Below are 16,542 nucleotides of genomic sequence, written 5' to 3' on the forward strand. Positions count from 1 at the left end.
CAACTCCAATATAGTGCCTACAACCATGGGGGTAGGGGTAGGGACTTTGTACGTGGTAAACCACACAAGAGAAGGAGACAATCACAGACCTAATTATCGATAACACACCCTATGTCAAACTTACTTTTACACATTTTTCTAGTGTTTTTTTTATTATTAATTATTGTTACTCTATATGTCAAAGAGAAAACGAAATATTCTACCAAATGTTGTAACAACTAAATATTAAGAATACGTACGCATAGATAGAGATAAAAAGAAATGACTGAAGAAAAATCATTATCGTTTGAAACTTGGTAAGAACCATCGAGCTCTGGAACAGGGAAAGGAAGAGCAAACAAACCGGTGGGGTAGTTCGACCTCGTTTGAACCGAGGTCGACTACGAAGATTTCGGTTTTGTCATATTGATCTTCGAAATAGGGAGTAGCATTGGAGAAGTAGATGGAATTGCTCTTGATTCCTTGCATGTCCTTAGCAAGCACTGTGATACCCAAATCCAAAAGCATCGCCTCGTCTCCCAAAGAAAAAACATCCTCCCACTCGTTGTTCCCTAACATCTTGTAGATTTCAAATTCCCATATCACGGAAAAACTCGGACGATAGCACTTAACGATTAAGACATCTCCGGTTAGCGTGACTACCAAGTTTTTCTTAGAGTGAGCCGCCTGGTCCTTCCATGGGATTCCAGGAAGTCTCATGCAAGAACCTCCTGGCTGTTTTAAGCACCCACTTACGCTAGTTTTGAAAACTCTAACCGGATTGTTGTCTCCAGAAAAATCAAAGATCTTGAGTTTATAATAGTTGAGACAATAGAGCTTGTGATCCTTGTAAACCATGCTAAAACACCCTTCGATACCTGACAAGGTTGGGATCTGTTTCCACGAGTTGTAACCTTTCTTGAAAGAAATGGCATAGTCTTCATCAGCCATTCCAATAACTAGGTGGTCTTTGGTTTTCTCATCGATCCATAATACAGGACAGGTGAGTCCATACTCTGTTTCAAAAGTGGGTAGATTGATTCTCTCGCCGGTTAAAAGATCGAGGATATAAAGATTAAACCAATGGTCGTCCATGTATTTATACTGAGGTTGCATGAGAAGCCAGCTTCTATAAGTCGTAACACAAAAGCTCTTTGCGAAATCGTTACCTAGGTTTGGAGTTTTGTACATGTTGTATTTTTCTTCAGGGTTGAAAAGGAGACAGTAATTGTTTTGGTCGGGATCGTTGCCCTTAGGGAATCGAATCATCCAAGGGATTTGGTTATTTGGTTGAGAGTTTCTTGAAACTGATTGCCAAGAGGAACAGACTGATTTAGCTCGTTGGAAATCTGCGAAACGAAGGCGGTCAAACACCAATTGTAGGAGATCTGAAGGAAGCTTCGACCAGCAATGGCAATGGGGATTTCTTCTTCTCTGCGCCAACGGCAGAAGAAGACCATCATCCGTGAGTGTACCAGATCCATGGGGTTCAAGGAGTAGCGGAGAGGCCATATCATGGAATTTTAGAGCCCTTCTCAATGACGGTATTTGACAAAAAGGGAGAAAGACAGAAACTATCGATTCTTTGGGGTAAAAAGTTTTAAAAGTCTTCACAGATTTTTTTTTCTTCTTTTATTTAATTACTTGTTGTAAGGTTCTTAATTAGTTTTTGCCTTTTGGCTTTATTTTTTTCAGTATTTTTTAAAGCAACGTCACTTTAAAAATAGAACACAAATAAAAGCCACCAGTTTTTTTGTCACTTTTTTTCTCCCCCAAATATATAAAACTTCTTATAAAATTCACTGATGAATTAAAAACAAATTTAAACTAATTGACTGAATTTTCCAAGTTATTTTAAGATTCAATTCTCTATATAAAATAGTAAAAAAAAAAATTGAAATTTGATGTCAAGATGAAAGAATGATAAACATGCAATATTCATGCATAATTTGTTGTTATATCATCGTCTGAATTTAAATTATATGTAATCTAATATTAAAGTCACAGTTTGTATTAGTCATAAACATGTACGATCATCTTCATTCAATAACTTTTCATAGATGTTTTCAACATAAACTAGTACTAAATTTAAAGACATCCCCAAAAAACGAGGATCTAAATGTTATTTTCTACCAAATATTGGTGTTTGATGTCATATTAGTGTGTTTTTTTGTGGGAGCCTAAACATTGATATTCAAATTGCTTTGTTTTTCCGTATCCGTTCCCGTGATAAAACCCATCTCTGAACCTCTCTTCTTTCCTCTATCAAACTTAGGCATCTAGACAAAATGTAATAACTATTGAATTGTTTTGTTGAGGCCAACACATGATGAGTCCAAACCCTCACAAGAAGAGAAAACTAATTTCATTTATGTTGCAATAATTAATATGTATTAAGAACAATACGTAGATTCGAACAAGAATCATTCATATTTGAAACTTGGCAAGAACCATCGGACTCTATAGCAAAGAAAGGAAGAGCAAACAGATCGGCGTGCGGTAGTTCAACCATTGTTTGAAAGAAACAGAAAGCATGCATTTGGAAGAAACACAAAGCATGTGTTTATTATATTAATTTATCAGTAGATTAGTCACACAAAGCATGTGTTTACATGTTATAAATATAACAATATCGATCACACTATATATTATAGATATATATACAATATATCACCTCAAACGAGAACACCCACAACTCGACTCTAATGATACTTCATCAAACAACTTTTCCTCCTATACAATATATGAGAGATTTAAAGGTCGGAACGTAAGTACGTAACAAAACTACCGTGAGGGCACTAATTATTCTATTGAGAAATGCGCATTAGACTATGTTTGATCTTGGAAGCAGCAATATCTCTCGGTTTTTTAAAAATTGTAATTGTTTCCCCACTGCCATTTTCTTGCTTGGAAAGCATAATCCTAGAATTCCGTCATACACAATACCTTATGGTATATGATTGAATTCTAGGTTTGGAGTTTCCAAGTCTGCCAATGGCAATAGAGAATAGTTACAATTTTAGAATATTTCCATTCTAGCCTCCAGAGGATGTGCTCGTGGTGTTTGAAGGAATTGCTAAACCGCAGCCACCATATCAGCAGTCGGGATTCCCTCCTACATGAGGAGGCGCCAATTAATGAGTTTGTTGTTTTCTGTTTGGGAAATGCGAACTGATGACCAAACGCACTTCAAGTTGTTGCTGCAGGAACAGAAAGGAGTAAAAGTATAGGCCTGTCGAAGAACCTGGAGCAGATATTATTGAACTATGAATATATTGTGGTTTACAAGCAGTTTGAGCAGAAATCTTGGTTCAACACTAGGAGCACAACTGCACAAGGATATACATGACGAAACACTTATTATTCTGGAACCAAGGCCATACGTATTCAGGTTGGATTGTGACACACAATGAAACATTTGAGCGTGACGAGAGTTTTCGGATGTAGACATGCTTATAACAGATGCTTTAGTGGTGGTGTTCAAGCTAGACGAAGAAGGGAATGCTGTTTATAGCCAAGTTTTCTTACATTTAGACTCGTTTCATGAACAGATGTATTACATGATGATATGATGGACTAGCTAGAGCTCTACTCCTTTAGAAAAGAGTTACTTTCCTATCTTTGTTGACTTTTTGTCAAAGTGGTTCATGAACTGAAGATATATATACTTTCAAAATGAAATATAACCGATCATGTCCTAAATAAATGCTTTGCCTATGATTCTGGTGTCCAGATAAGTCGATTTTACTGAATCGTGAGTAACATAACAAATGATACTTGGGCCTTGATTGAGGCTTCAGGAGTTGGGCTCGTCCTTGTTTGAAAGAGGGAACACAAATTGAAGCACTCAATTCTTGCATAAAACTAACATAGAAAAAGATTCCAATTCATATAAATGTTCTCTTTTTTTCCTTCTTTTCTGTCCATGTAGTCTCCAGCGTGTCCTCGTCACTCGTCAGTTCATAGAATAATATACATAAAATAAACAATTACACGATAATATATTTTATTACTAACTATAATATTTTCTTTAGTTCATATAATAATTCCGTACCAAATTATTAATTAACCTTTTAATCACTTGACAAAAAGTTACATGAACAAGTTTGGAAATTCATTTAACAAGACTTGAGTCCATTTTTGTACAGAATTGAAAATTCTAATGTCATTGCGTTCATGCGCGCGCATTGATTAACTTCTAAAAAACTCAACATATTTAATTCATGTGAATATCGGTCAACATTTTCAAAAGGTCAATATAATTTATTTGTTTTTTATCTATAATTTATCCAGAATTCTTAAACAAAAAAAAAAAAGAATTTATCCAAAAAAAATTCATGTACGATGGATGCATGCATGCATGCCCTCTTCATTTGACAATTCAAACTACATACTTCGAATTATTTACTCAGGTATGCTTTTTTCCAATAATAATTTTTTGTTTTATTTATTCACTTTAATGGAAATAATTCACATAATATGATTATTAATTTGTTTTTTAATTTCACCCTAATTATAATAAACTAAAATATATTTTAATATATGGAATTTATAAATATTTATAAAGAAATAGCTGAATACATATTTCATTTTTAAGAGAGAATAAAATGTATATTTAAAATTACAATTTGATTAGCTTGAAGTTCCTACCATATATTTATATTTATAGTAATTTCAAATTTTTGTATTCAAACCAAAAATCAGTTCATTATTCACAATAAATTTATTTTTATGAATTTTTCACATATTTTATAAACTTACATATTCTATCAAATATTTTGTAACTCTCATATTTATAATCATATTCATATTTTAAGGCACTAAATTTTAATTAATTATAATTATTTATTTATGTTTATGCTACTTTTTTCACCTCCATAGTATTTATAGCATTCTAATGAATGATTAATGACAATAATTAATTTAATTATAAATATATTAATATTTAACTATTGCTCAGTCTCAGTCTCTGACGGTGGTGATGGTGGCGTTTTAGCTTGGTTCCAGTTCGAAGCTTGTATTGCTTTCTTCCTTTCTTTCTTCTTCCTAACAGCTCCTACATGCTTTTTCTGCCCCTTAATCAGAGATCTTCCCGCCTCAGCATCATCCATCTTTTTCTTCTCGGTGATGGTGATGGGCCATTGAAAAACTCTCTCATCTTCTTCTTTTGATTTTTCGTGAGACTCTCGTTCTTCTTGTTGTTTCCAGAACTGCCTCCTCAGATGCTCAAACTCTTTGAAGAGATGCTTAGGCTTTCCATAGCCTCTGATGTACTGAAATTGGGTAGGCTCTACCCAAAACTCATCTCTCCTTCTTCCAAGATACCACAACCCTTGAATCTTCATTCTCTGCCTCCACAACTTCAGTCTACACTTCTGCAGCTGGATCCTCCCCTTGATCTTCAAGGCTACCTTCTCAGCTCCAAGAAGGCAGAGCTTCTTCCACTCAGTTGAATCTTGTGCTGCATTTTTCATCTCTCTTAAAATAGAGTTGACAAATATTTTGAAAACTGCTTTGAAAGAAACCATTTTGACAAATAAAGAAAAATGAGTACTCAATCTCCGTATTTATGTGTATACTCAACATGGAGAATAAGGATGGAGATTGAGACAAAATCTGACTACAAAGAGATCAATATTTCTCTGTAAATATTTTGTACAGAACTAGTGAGAAAAAGAAGTCAACATTTATCATATTAGTGTTTAGTATATCATATTAAACGAAAAGAGGTCAAACAGATCAACATTTATCAATATTTCTCTGTAAACTTACATTGGCTGTGTGATTTATATTGTACTTGATTGACATCGATATAAAATAATGGACTAAATTTTACTTTACATATAGTGATAAAAGGTTTAATATTCCTGAAATATTTTTGGTATAGTATAACTAATAATTAAAAAGAAAATACATGTAGAGGGAATGCTATATATAGTTCTTCATGTTTTTCTATATAATGTTTAGTTTTGCTTAGAGCCGAGAAAAAAAAATAATATGATTTTTATGTTTATATATGAACCTACAAATGACGGTGAAATGTATTAATATATATAGTATTAATTAATGAATTTGGATGAAATGAAAAAAAAAAAAAAAAAAAAGAATTATGCCTAAAAATATTAGATTTAGCAAACATGGATGAATACTTTGCAAGTAATATACAGTAGAACCTCTATAAATTAATACTCTTTATAAATTAATAAATTCTTACGGTCTCGAGTTGGGCCAGTGTAAAAAAATGACACATTTCGATAAAATAATAAAATAATAATTTTTTTGGAAATCCTATGTAAAAATATGGTCCCATCAATATCATAAATTAATAATCATATAAACTGATAATATATATATATATAAGAAAATCTAGTGAAATATGACTCTGTTGTTATTTGCTTATTCTCGAATTATTGTTGGAGCTCATCTCTAATTTTTCCTTTGTTGTATTCTCAAATCGCATCCATAAAATGTGAAGAGTCATAGATGCGATATTGCTTATTTAGTAATTGGTTTTAAAGGTACCGCAATATTTTTTATGATTTCATCATTACCATGAAGGATAATAGTAACATTTTTTTCTAAACTCTAAGCTTCTAACATTTCTCATTTTTACCTAGATAATCTATTAAACAATTGAAATTCATCCTATTACGATAACCAATATCATAAATTAAGAAATTTTTAAAAATTATGAATGATAACAAAAGTATCTTATTTTGTAATAGAAAAATTTTCAATGTGAAAATGAGAAAATCTCTTTATAAATTAATAAAATTTATCGATAAATTAATAATTATTAATTTATTGATAAATTAAAACTTCTGTAAATTAATAAAATTCTATGGTCGTGACCTTATTAATTTATAGAATTTTTACTGTAGATATATAGTAATATAGTACAAGGAAATAATAATAATACAAAAACAAAAATCACACATTTATCTAATACGGATCGGAGTACTAATTACCCTTCCTCATGTAATAAAGAAGCCAACACATTTACTCCAATCTACTTGTTTCTCTTTCTCCATTTGCCTAAACCAAGCGAGAATATTTGGTGGAATAGTTATATTTTTTGTTAGTAAAAAGGAAAAGACAGTTTGTGATTTTGTGAGATTTTGAAACAATAATAACAGTGTTTGTGGGAGATTTTTAAAACATAAAATTGGATTTCAAATAGAATTGGGAAGAGCTTTGTTAGGAGAAAATGGCTCAGCGAACATACTCAGTTACTCACTACTCATGCTCCCACCACCTGCCTCCTTCGAGAATCTCACATCGTTTTCATCGAGAGGATGAGAAATTTTTTGTAAGTGCATCATCTAGTTCTACTAATTCAAGCCACTTCAATTAACATTGAAAATGTTAATTTGTTTGAAAAAAGAGTTGCACATATAGTTTCATGATACCAAGAAACAGAAAATATATCTATCAAATGCTTTTACGTTGTTAGGATTTCTGACATGGCCCTCTAAAAGACTAGAAGAGATTCTTCGAGAAACTCAATGATGTTAAAACAGCAGCAAAGCCGCCAAAAACAAATGAGACGAACTTCACAGTAATGGAGATGATAGGTTAGGGGAGTTGTTTTAAAAATTCAGATGGAGCTGAGTTACTTAATGTTGCGGAGTATTTTCAGCTTAATGTTGCTGAATTGAGCTTTTTAAAAAGGACTTTGGAATTATTTATACAGGTGAAAGAGCAAAAATATCTTGCGTTTGAGTGATAATATAGAAATAAATAAATATAATAATTTGTGGAGATGGAAAGCTTGGTGGCCAAGGCCATTCCTATGTGTATTAATAATGGAGGGGGGTTTTAAGTGTAGAAGATGACATACTGTAAATTCAATTAGGGGTTTCTTGCTTTTTCCATTAAGAAGAACATGTCTCTGCTTCTCAGCCGACTTGGGAAACGTCCTCCGTCTCTTCATCTTCTTATTCTTTCTAATGGCTTCTCAACTTCCTCGAGGCACACTCCTCCTTGTTCCATCATCCGCGCTGTTCCTTGTGGAGCAGATCGCGGAAAACTCGTCATCCTGACTGCTACCGGGGAGCTCAACTATTTGGATAAGAAGGTGCCACTAAAGTTGATGAGGGAAATGGGAACCATCGGCTCATCTCATGGCTGGGTAGCTACTTTGAAGGACGACGGAATAGTGCGTCTCCAAGACGATTTAAACCCGGCTGCATCTTATACACATCCCAAACGCATTCCTCTCCCTCCTCTTGTGACTCTGCCTCATTGCCAAACCCAACTTGTCACCCAACGTGGCCACCTCATCGGATCATGGGATCCCCACAACAACAACAAAAATAAACCCAATATTCAGATGCTGCGGTTTAAAAACCTTCCGGAGCTCACCAAGACCACAAGGGAGCTTCTGCATTCGTGTTGCGCAAGCGACCACTTGGTGGAGTCAAGAACCACAAGTGAGACTTTCTTGGTTAAGTGGTGGAGGAAGGCCACCTCCAGGGGAGTTTTGAAAATGAAATCAAGAGCTGTAATGGTCTTCAAACTGGACCAACAAGGGAACGCCGTTTACACTGACGACATTGGACACCTCTGCATTTTCCTCTCAAAGTCGGAACCTTTTTGTGTCCTTGCTAACTCCATTCCTGGCATGTGCCCTAACATCGTCAAACTTTTGGATGTAGATGAAGGCGCCGTTTTTTGTCTGGATGAACCCGACTCCTTTTGTTATAATCTTACACTCCGGGCCCCTTATCATATTCCACCACCAAATTTAAATTTATACTAGATGAGTCGTCCGTCCTCTGTGTCTTTCTCTCTTTTAAACCTCTCTCTGTATGATTAATATGCATATGCTCTTAGAGTTAATAATTTGTTATTTTCTTTAATCTGTCTCCCAACTAAATTATACTATATGTTTTAACTTCATATCCAATTCGAAGAAGAAATTCATGACAGAGATTGAAAGCAGAAACAAAACACGAACCCTTGCGCATGTGTATCAACTTTTTCAGTTGCTTTAATTCGAATCCAAAAGTTAATTTAATTAAGCGATTGTGGCTTCTGTGTTTAATTGGAGATAGTGTAGTAGTTTTGAAACCAAAGCTGATAATTAGTACATAGAATATATAAAGTGTGTGACATATAACGAACCCATTAATTTGATCTCTTGGAATGTGAGTTTAACTGACTGATACAATCATACTACTACTAATGTTTGTAATGTGGAAGTCTGTTGTTTGTGCTTATGTAATATGTATATCATCAAATATTTATGACACTTGATCATCTTAGTAAAATTATGTAAGACTAGCATTTGAACTTCATTTGCAAGAATCAAGATACTTTATTTTTTTTGGGAAATTATGTTATGATCCAAAAATTGTTTAGACAGAACCAAACATCTCCATCCTTCAGTTTCCTCTCTATCATAAGATTGCTGTCACTTTGCTTCTTAGTCGCAGTCATGAGGTAGAAACCAAAGTTTGGGAGTTTTCCACACATTAAATATTTTCGAGTTTTGTTTAGCGCAAACCGAGAAAGGAGAAGGCGAGCCCACACATGTAAGAGAACATATCCAAAAACTTGGGTGAGATGTAAAGCTATGTATTAATAATGGGTGGTTTTTAGGTGGAGACGATGACATACTCTTCATTCAATTAGGGTTTTAGGTGGTGTAGACAACAAATTCTTCAATTAGGGTTTTTCTTGCTTTTTGTTTTGTTTTGTTTTAAAGAACATAATCGTATTCATGTCTCTCCATCTCAGCCGGCTCTCGAGGCTCCGCCTTGGGAAACCTGTGTTTGTAAGATCTTGTCTTCTTCACTCTAAGGGCTTCTCAACTTTTTTGCTGCAAACCTCTCCTTGTTTCGTCTACGGCGCTGAGCCTTGTGGACCAAGAAACGCGGATCTCGGAAAACTCATCATTTACAAAGCTAATGAATACGACAGCCATCATTTGGAAAAGAAAGTTCCAATGGAGTTGGTGGATAGAAAGGCCATGGTAACGATCGGGTCATCTCATGGTTGGGTAGCTACTTTGAAGGATGACGGAATAGTGCGTCTCCAAGACGATTTAAACCCGGCTGCATCTGATACAAATCCCAAACGCATTCCTCTGCCTCCTCTTGTGACTCTGCCTCATTGCCAAACCAAACTTGTCACCAACGTGGCCATGTCCACTTCTTCTCCTGAGGATGAAGACTGTGTTGTGGCTGTCAAGTTCTTGGGACCTCAGCTCAGCTTATGTAGACCAGCTCAAGCTAACTCCAAGTGGACCAACATCAGAATCGAACCCCCCTGCTTCTACTCCTCCCCTGTTATGTATTCCAAGAAACATGACATGTTTCGCATTCCCGGATCTGGAGGCCACCTCATTGGATCATGGGATCTACACAAACACAAGCACAATCCCAAGATTCAGAGGTTGCGATTTAAAAACTTTCCCGAGCTGACAAAGTTCAAACGGGAACTTCTTGGTTCGTGCTGCACGAGCCAACACTTGGTGGAGTCAAGAACCACAGGTGAGACTTTCTTGGTTAAGTGGTATAGGAAGGCCACCTCCGGTGGAGATTTGAAAATGAAAACAAAAGCTTTGATGGTCTTCAAGCTAGACGAACAAGGGAGCGCCGTTTACACTGAAGACATCGGAGATCTCGTCATTTTCCTCTCAAAGTCGGAACCTTTCTGTGTCAATGGTAGCTCCTTTCCTGGCCTGTGCTCTAACCAAGTCCACACCTTTGATATCGACGAAAGCGCACTTGTAGATCTGGAGGATTCCTCCATCATTAGTTGGGTTGATGCATTCGGGTCCCCTTACTTTATTCCACCTCAAAAAATTGACTCCTAGGTTGGTAATGAGTACTAGTCTCAGACTGTCTTTCTCTTAAGCCTTTAAATATCATATCTATATTATTTATGTACTGTATTCTCTATTAGATTGAGATGCATATGCTCTTGGATATACCACCTTTTGTCACATTTGATCATATTTGTGATGACTCGGCCCCTTCATGATCAAATAAGTATGATGAAGTAGAACTCTGCTCTTTTGAAAAAAAATAGTATCTTCCTACCTTTGATGCAGTGGAGAACAACGTTGACTTTCATACAGTTTCCTTTGTCAAGGATGCACACGAATAAGTAATAGGGAACACAAATTGAAGCACCAGTTGCTTTGCCAAGAATCCTTCGTGTCCTCCTGATAAGTAGACTTATCTTATATCTCCCAAAACACAACCAATGTCCTTTGTTTGAAATAGGGAACACACAAACTGAAGCACTCATTCTTGTATTAATCTGTATATGATTCTTAGTAAATACAATGAGATTCCATCTGTGCACTAATTCTAACAAAGAACATCCCTGTTCCACTTTAACTCTACTTATTCCATTTTCTTATTTTTAGCTTTATTTCTTTGTAAGTGGGACTTCAATGTAGTCTTTATCTCGAGCTCCGAGTCTTTTCTTTAAACGGGGAGAGAAAGTTTACCTAAGAAGAATCATCCTGAAACAAAGCCTTTGGTACTGAACTACGAGGCAGAGTCTCACACTCGTAGTCATCTTTGTTACCAGTTCGTGTTCGTTTGGTCTCTGTAGTTGTCATTGGTGTCTCACATACCCTATCATATTCCACTGATCTTTGCTCTTTCTTTCTTTTGGCCGTTCTCTGTTGCTGGCCCGCCTTGCCTTTAGAGTTCTTAGTTTGTTTTGGTGCCCAGACTCTACAAAGATCAGGCATCCAACTTGTGTGACTCGAGAATCTTCTTGCCCTCTCCCTCATTTCTTGTGCTTCAACCTCTTTCTTAGCTTCTATGCCCTCCTCACTGTTTACCTCCTTACTCGTACCAGGGACATCTTTATTTCTTTGAATATGATGATGACTCTTGAGATTGCTATGGTAATTTTCTCTCCCTGATTGACTACTCTCTTCATTGTTCATAAAACTATCTTCAAGATCCTCATCACTGAACATGAGCAGATCCATCTCTGTATATATTATATTGACAGCTTCTCCAAGAATATGATGATACCTGAGAAGGGGCATAAGTCGATGATGCATTAGCATAAATACACATATGACCAAAACTACAATGTGTAAGTTCTGAGAATGGCATTATATATACCTGGCTTTTATAGTTTTGTCAACATACTTATCAAGGCTCCATTCACCAAAGAATCCGCCATCTAACTTGCACTGAATGCCCTCGAGGAACATGCAAATCTGTTTTGCAAACTTCTGTGTTACAGATTCCTCACTTCCCAAACCTATCTGACATCTTAGAATCTCCATTCGGAAAAGAATCTGCAGCTCGTATCTTATAGCTAATTAAAGAAAACAGAACAACGATGCCGAACAGCTAATTCAGCTTAGATAAATGAGCAGAACAGAAAGCATCAAACAGAAAATAAAAACATAAGAATAAGTTGGCTACTGTAACACCAAACAGAAAATAAAAGGATACTCTCTAACGATGCTACTGGGGGCAGCTTCATCAGACTTCTGCTCACTTGCCGTGGATAATGAATCTTTCTTTTTGAACTTGGCAACTATATCTTTCGGTTCTTTCAGTAATATCTTGGTTAGCTCCTCAGAGACCAACAAGAGGGTTCCACTCTCACAGCTATAGTCCTTCTCAGCTCTTTGAGAGCAGTAGAAGACACAGGACTTGACCAGCCGCTCGGCCAGAGCTGACAAGTCTATTTCCTCAGACTTAATCCCTTGTTTAATTTTAGTAGGAAGAGTAGCGAAGAAATTCTCTGATGACTCTGATGCTGCATGAACAGATGCATCATTTTCCTGCTTTCCAGATATACGATTTCCACTCAAAGCAATGTCCTCTTCAGCTACAGGTAAAGAAGAGCTAGCCTTTTCTGTCTCTTCAGAGGAGTTGTTCTTTTCCTCAATTGGATTTGCGTCCATATCCTCCAATGCATTGCAATTATTAGTCACGGACAAGCTGGATAAGCTGCAACCTCTGGGTTTACTAATCTGTTTCATCCAACATTTCAAAAACTTTAATTTCTTCGACTTGCTAAACTTGGAGAAATAAACATCTTCTATATCTATTTGACCATAATCTTTTACTGATCTGCAGAACTCCTCCCAGGTAATGTCATTAAGAGTACCTTTTCTTGGTTTTCTTTTATTTTCCCTACAGCTGACTTTCTTCCTGCTATCTTCATGATCCACAGTTAGACGAGACACTCCATTGTCAAGAACACAGATTAAAGCCGAGGAAAAAGTGAAGGGTTTGAGAATTCCAGTCCGCAAACTACCATTGCTATTCGAAAGAGATATCAATGCTGAGTAATCTTCCCTATAGAGATAACTTAACAAGATCTGCCATATGGGTGATGATCTTTTCGCTACCTTCTCACCCGTCTCCTCAACTAATATCTGAAAAACCCGGTCTGCCCAAAACCCACTTTCTTGCTCCTGATCTTGATCAGATTCTTGAGATACTTCATGAACAACAAAAGTCTCACAAGTATACCTCTCAAGTTCGATAAGATCATCATCATCACACAGCCTCAAGGCTTTAATACTGAGTTTGGTATTCCCATCACAAAAATGTTCAACTAGAGAGTCGTCCTGATTGACCGGCTCTGGTCCACTAGCTAAGCTGATAAACTCATCACACCTCTTCCCATTACCACCAACCTCAGAAGAAGAAAACTCTAGCTCACCGCACTTGCATTCCATAGGTTTACCGTTAATATCTGCAATCTCAAGACTCCCCTGAACAGTAAATCTCTGGCTAGTAGATAGCTTCGGACAAACACCAATTGCTGGATAGATTAAACCAAAGGGAACAATTGAAGAACCAAAAATAATTGAATCCGTAGAACAATGTCCCCAACCCAATTCTCTAATCCCACTATCGAAAAACCCAGACTTCAATCCCAATTCACATCTTTCACCAGAGTTAACATCAATCCAGCTTAATTGAATATCTCTATCATCAAACAACTCATTCACACAGTCAAAAATCTCACCTAACTTTGACTTGAACAAATCCAAGTCGCTAAGACACTCATCACCAGCCTTAACATCGAGAAACTCAGAAACCCAATCCAAATCCCTAGAAATTGGGGAAAACATCACCACCAAATTCGACCTAACTACATCGAACCCACCACCATCCGTGAATCCAGGAATCATACCTCGAACCACCGGCTCCCAAGCGTAATCATAGACGATCTGTCGCAAATTCGCCGCGACATTAACCCCACGAGGCGATGCCGCCACCGCCGTGGAACTAGATCGAAGCTCGCATCTTCTAACCGCATCGATGGCGCGTTTGAGAGAGACAAGTGTAGGGCTAGGGAGGTCAAATGAAAGCGAAGAAGATGAAATTGAGAGTGCTGCAGAAAGCTTCGAGGAAGATAAAAGAGAAGACAGAGAAGAGAAGAAGAATTTGAAAGAGAAGAGAGAAGCAGAGAGAGGAGGAAACGAGAGAAGCTTCTCGGCGGCGGAGATCACGACGGCTAGGTACTGCTCCGTGTCGGGTTTGACTAGTAACGGATTAAGATCTATCAGAAGCACGAAACGCTGCGTTTTGGCGTATAACAAATCTCCAGCCATTGAAATGTAAACAAACAGAGTAGGAAAAAAAACAAAAAAAAAGAATTCGATTTTGGGGTTGAAGAAGAGATAACATGAGGGGAGTGACTAGTGAGAGCGACGAGGGTTATGTTTTGGCGGGAAACAAAATATTGCTACGAGATTTATTGGGCTTTAATCTAAAAGCCCATTTACAATTGAAACTGAAAAGGCCCAAGTTGATGACGTGGCGAAATTGAAGATAGAACCAGATGACGAACAGCAACTTCATCTGCGTCAGATTCTCTTCTTCTCGATCGATTTCGCCAGAATTTTCCCGGGAAAATCAGAAATTTTCTCGGAGAAAATTTGTTTGTTATCATGAACTGTGTCTCTACTTCGTTCAACTTGATTCCTTTTCCAATTACACAATCATTAATCGCTCCGAAATTTCTTCACATTTCGAGCTCGAAAGCTTCAGTTTCTCCCAGATGTCGTAGTTTCGGTTCTTTTTCTAATTCAGTTCGGAGGAAACCGCTAACTCTAGTTTATTCGAAATCTTCAGACGCGGAGGAGGTATCGGAAACGGAGGACGAATGGCTGAAGAAGCTACCGGAGAAGAACAAGCCACTGTATTCGCATAGCTTACCTTGCATAGAGGCGTGGCTGAGGAAATTAGGGTTTTACCAAAGCAAAGACGATAGAGCTGTTTGGTTGATTCAGAAACCTGATTGGCACGCTCAGTTATCTCTTGACGTCACCGATCTCTGCATAAGGTATATTATATAATAAATACTGAAATTGCAATTTTGGTCCTAAGTTGGATTCTTGTATTCGAATTTTTGTTAAAGTTCGATCCTTTTATAGTCTGGGAAGGTCTAGAGTTTGAGATGCTGTTGTTAAAATACCAAAAATGTGTATGTTCGTTCTTCAGTAGTATCTTGCAAATCTTTAGTATCCACAGGTTCCTCTATGAATGATTCTTAGCTAGTTTAAGTGTTTGTGAATGTGTTAGGTATTGATTCTGAACAATGTTGTGAAGAAGAGTTTGTTTTAGCCTGGATAAAAGTATATGTGTATTGAAGATGATGATAGTGAATCCTAGTTCAGTATTTGTAGTGCGGAAATCGATTGTGATGAGGTGCTATCTAAACTTGATCTTAAGACAGATCTAGATGTTCTGTAGAAGGAGTTTGAAAATTAAGAAGCTAAATTTATGTCTCTGCATCTCTCTATCCAACAGACCAAACAAGTCGATGTATTGACATGTTCTCTTATCATTTCCCTTAGGAGTTTCTGTGTGTAATCTGCCTGACTAACTATTGATTGCTGCTTGTAATGTAGGTACTTGAAAAGCGGGCCGGGAAATCTAGAGAGAGACATGGAAAGAAGGTTTAGCTATGCGTTGAGTAGAGAAGATACAGAGAATGCCATACTTGGAGGACCTTAAAAGAATAAAGAGTTTGTTGAGTCTCTTTGTTCTTAAACTTTGTTTATGCTGCTATTTATGTAGTTTTCCATTATATTCGTATGCTGCATTTGCTTGTTTGATCCAATAACAATTTTTTTTTATATCATGATGATTCTTTAGAAGGAGGTACTATTCCATAAACTTTAAGAACCAATACGTAGATAATCTTTACTTATTGAAATATATTGTAAAAAAATTATCTATCCATACGTTCCTACGAAATACACAGATATGTAGTTGCAACTGGACAGTTTCAATCAGTACTTATATTATCTGAAAACAAACGAAATAGAAACTGGAGTGTACATGGAATAGAAACAGAAATGATTGTAAGAAAATGAATTTAGCCTAATAAATTTGCAGTTTGTTATTGTACTAGTCCACCGTAAGACCTTAACCTGGTTAGGCTACGGCTATCTTAACTAGTGTTGTTTAGAGTCAAACCAAACTCAAGTTTAACAAGTGGGGTGGGGGTCGAATGAGAATTATTTGTTTCACATCTTCGGTTTCAAAACTTAAACAAGAAAACACTACATTTACACAAGTCAACTCCAGTTAATGTTATTAAAAATTA

The 16,542-nt window shown here is 36.5% G+C and overlaps 4 protein-coding genes and 1 pseudogene across 6 annotated transcripts; 3 read left to right on the forward strand and 2 right to left on the reverse strand.

The window, feature by feature from the left end:
- Positions 1–133: 133 nt before the first annotated feature.
- On the reverse strand, positions 134–1,587 carry LOC104753504 (putative F-box protein At5g66830 pseudogene; annotated as a pseudogene). Its single transcript, XR_015581650.1, has one exon. The product of XR_015581650.1 is annotated as a putative F-box protein At5g66830 pseudogene (transcript).
- A 6,277-nt stretch (positions 1,588–7,864) lies between these two features.
- Positions 7,865–8,740, forward strand: LOC147949020 (uncharacterized). Its single transcript, XM_087469641.1, has one exon. It carries the CDS (start codon positions 7,865–7,867, stop codon positions 8,738–8,740), a length of 876 nt encoding a protein of 291 aa, XP_087325767.1.
- Positions 8,741–9,607: 867 nt separating this feature from the next.
- LOC104753515 (uncharacterized) lies at positions 9,608–10,906 on the forward strand. Its single transcript, XM_019232597.2, has one exon. The coding sequence runs from the start codon at positions 9,704–9,706 to the stop codon at positions 10,799–10,801; it is 1,098 nt and encodes a 365-aa protein (XP_019088142.1). The 5' UTR covers positions 9,608–9,703; the 3' UTR covers positions 10,802–10,906.
- A 320-nt stretch (positions 10,907–11,226) lies between these two features.
- LOC104728063 (uncharacterized) lies at positions 11,227–14,798 on the reverse strand. Of its 2 annotated transcripts, XM_087487174.1 has the most exons (4): positions 14,119–14,620; positions 12,417–13,743; positions 12,078–12,269; positions 11,227–11,984 (listed from the first exon to the last, which is right to left on the reverse strand). In XM_087487174.1, the coding sequence occupies exons 1-4, from the start codon at positions 14,537–14,539 to the stop codon at positions 11,444–11,446; spliced, it is 2,481 nt and encodes an 826-aa protein (XP_087343300.1). In that variant the 5' UTR covers positions 14,540–14,620; the 3' UTR covers positions 11,227–11,443. The 2 variants fall into 2 exon arrangements, with proteins under 2 accessions (XP_087343300.1, XP_010445408.2); XM_010447106.3 differs by having other exon boundaries at positions 12,417–14,798.
- Positions 14,799–14,878: 80 nt separating this feature from the next.
- On the forward strand, positions 14,879–16,090 carry LOC104728069 (uncharacterized). The gene is made up of 2 exons (XM_010447108.3): positions 14,879–15,273; positions 15,842–16,090. The coding sequence occupies exons 1-2, from the start codon at positions 14,879–14,881 to the stop codon at positions 15,945–15,947; spliced, it is 501 nt and encodes a 166-aa protein (XP_010445410.1). The 3' UTR covers positions 15,948–16,090.
- The last annotated feature ends 452 nt before the right edge of the window (positions 16,091–16,542 follow it).

The sequence above is a fragment of the Camelina sativa genome, chromosome 2 (assembly GCF_030686135.1).
Source record: "Camelina sativa cultivar CO46 ecotype springtype chromosome 2, ASM3068613v1".
Lineage (NCBI taxonomy): Eukaryota > Viridiplantae > Streptophyta > Magnoliopsida > Brassicales > Brassicaceae > Camelina > Camelina sativa.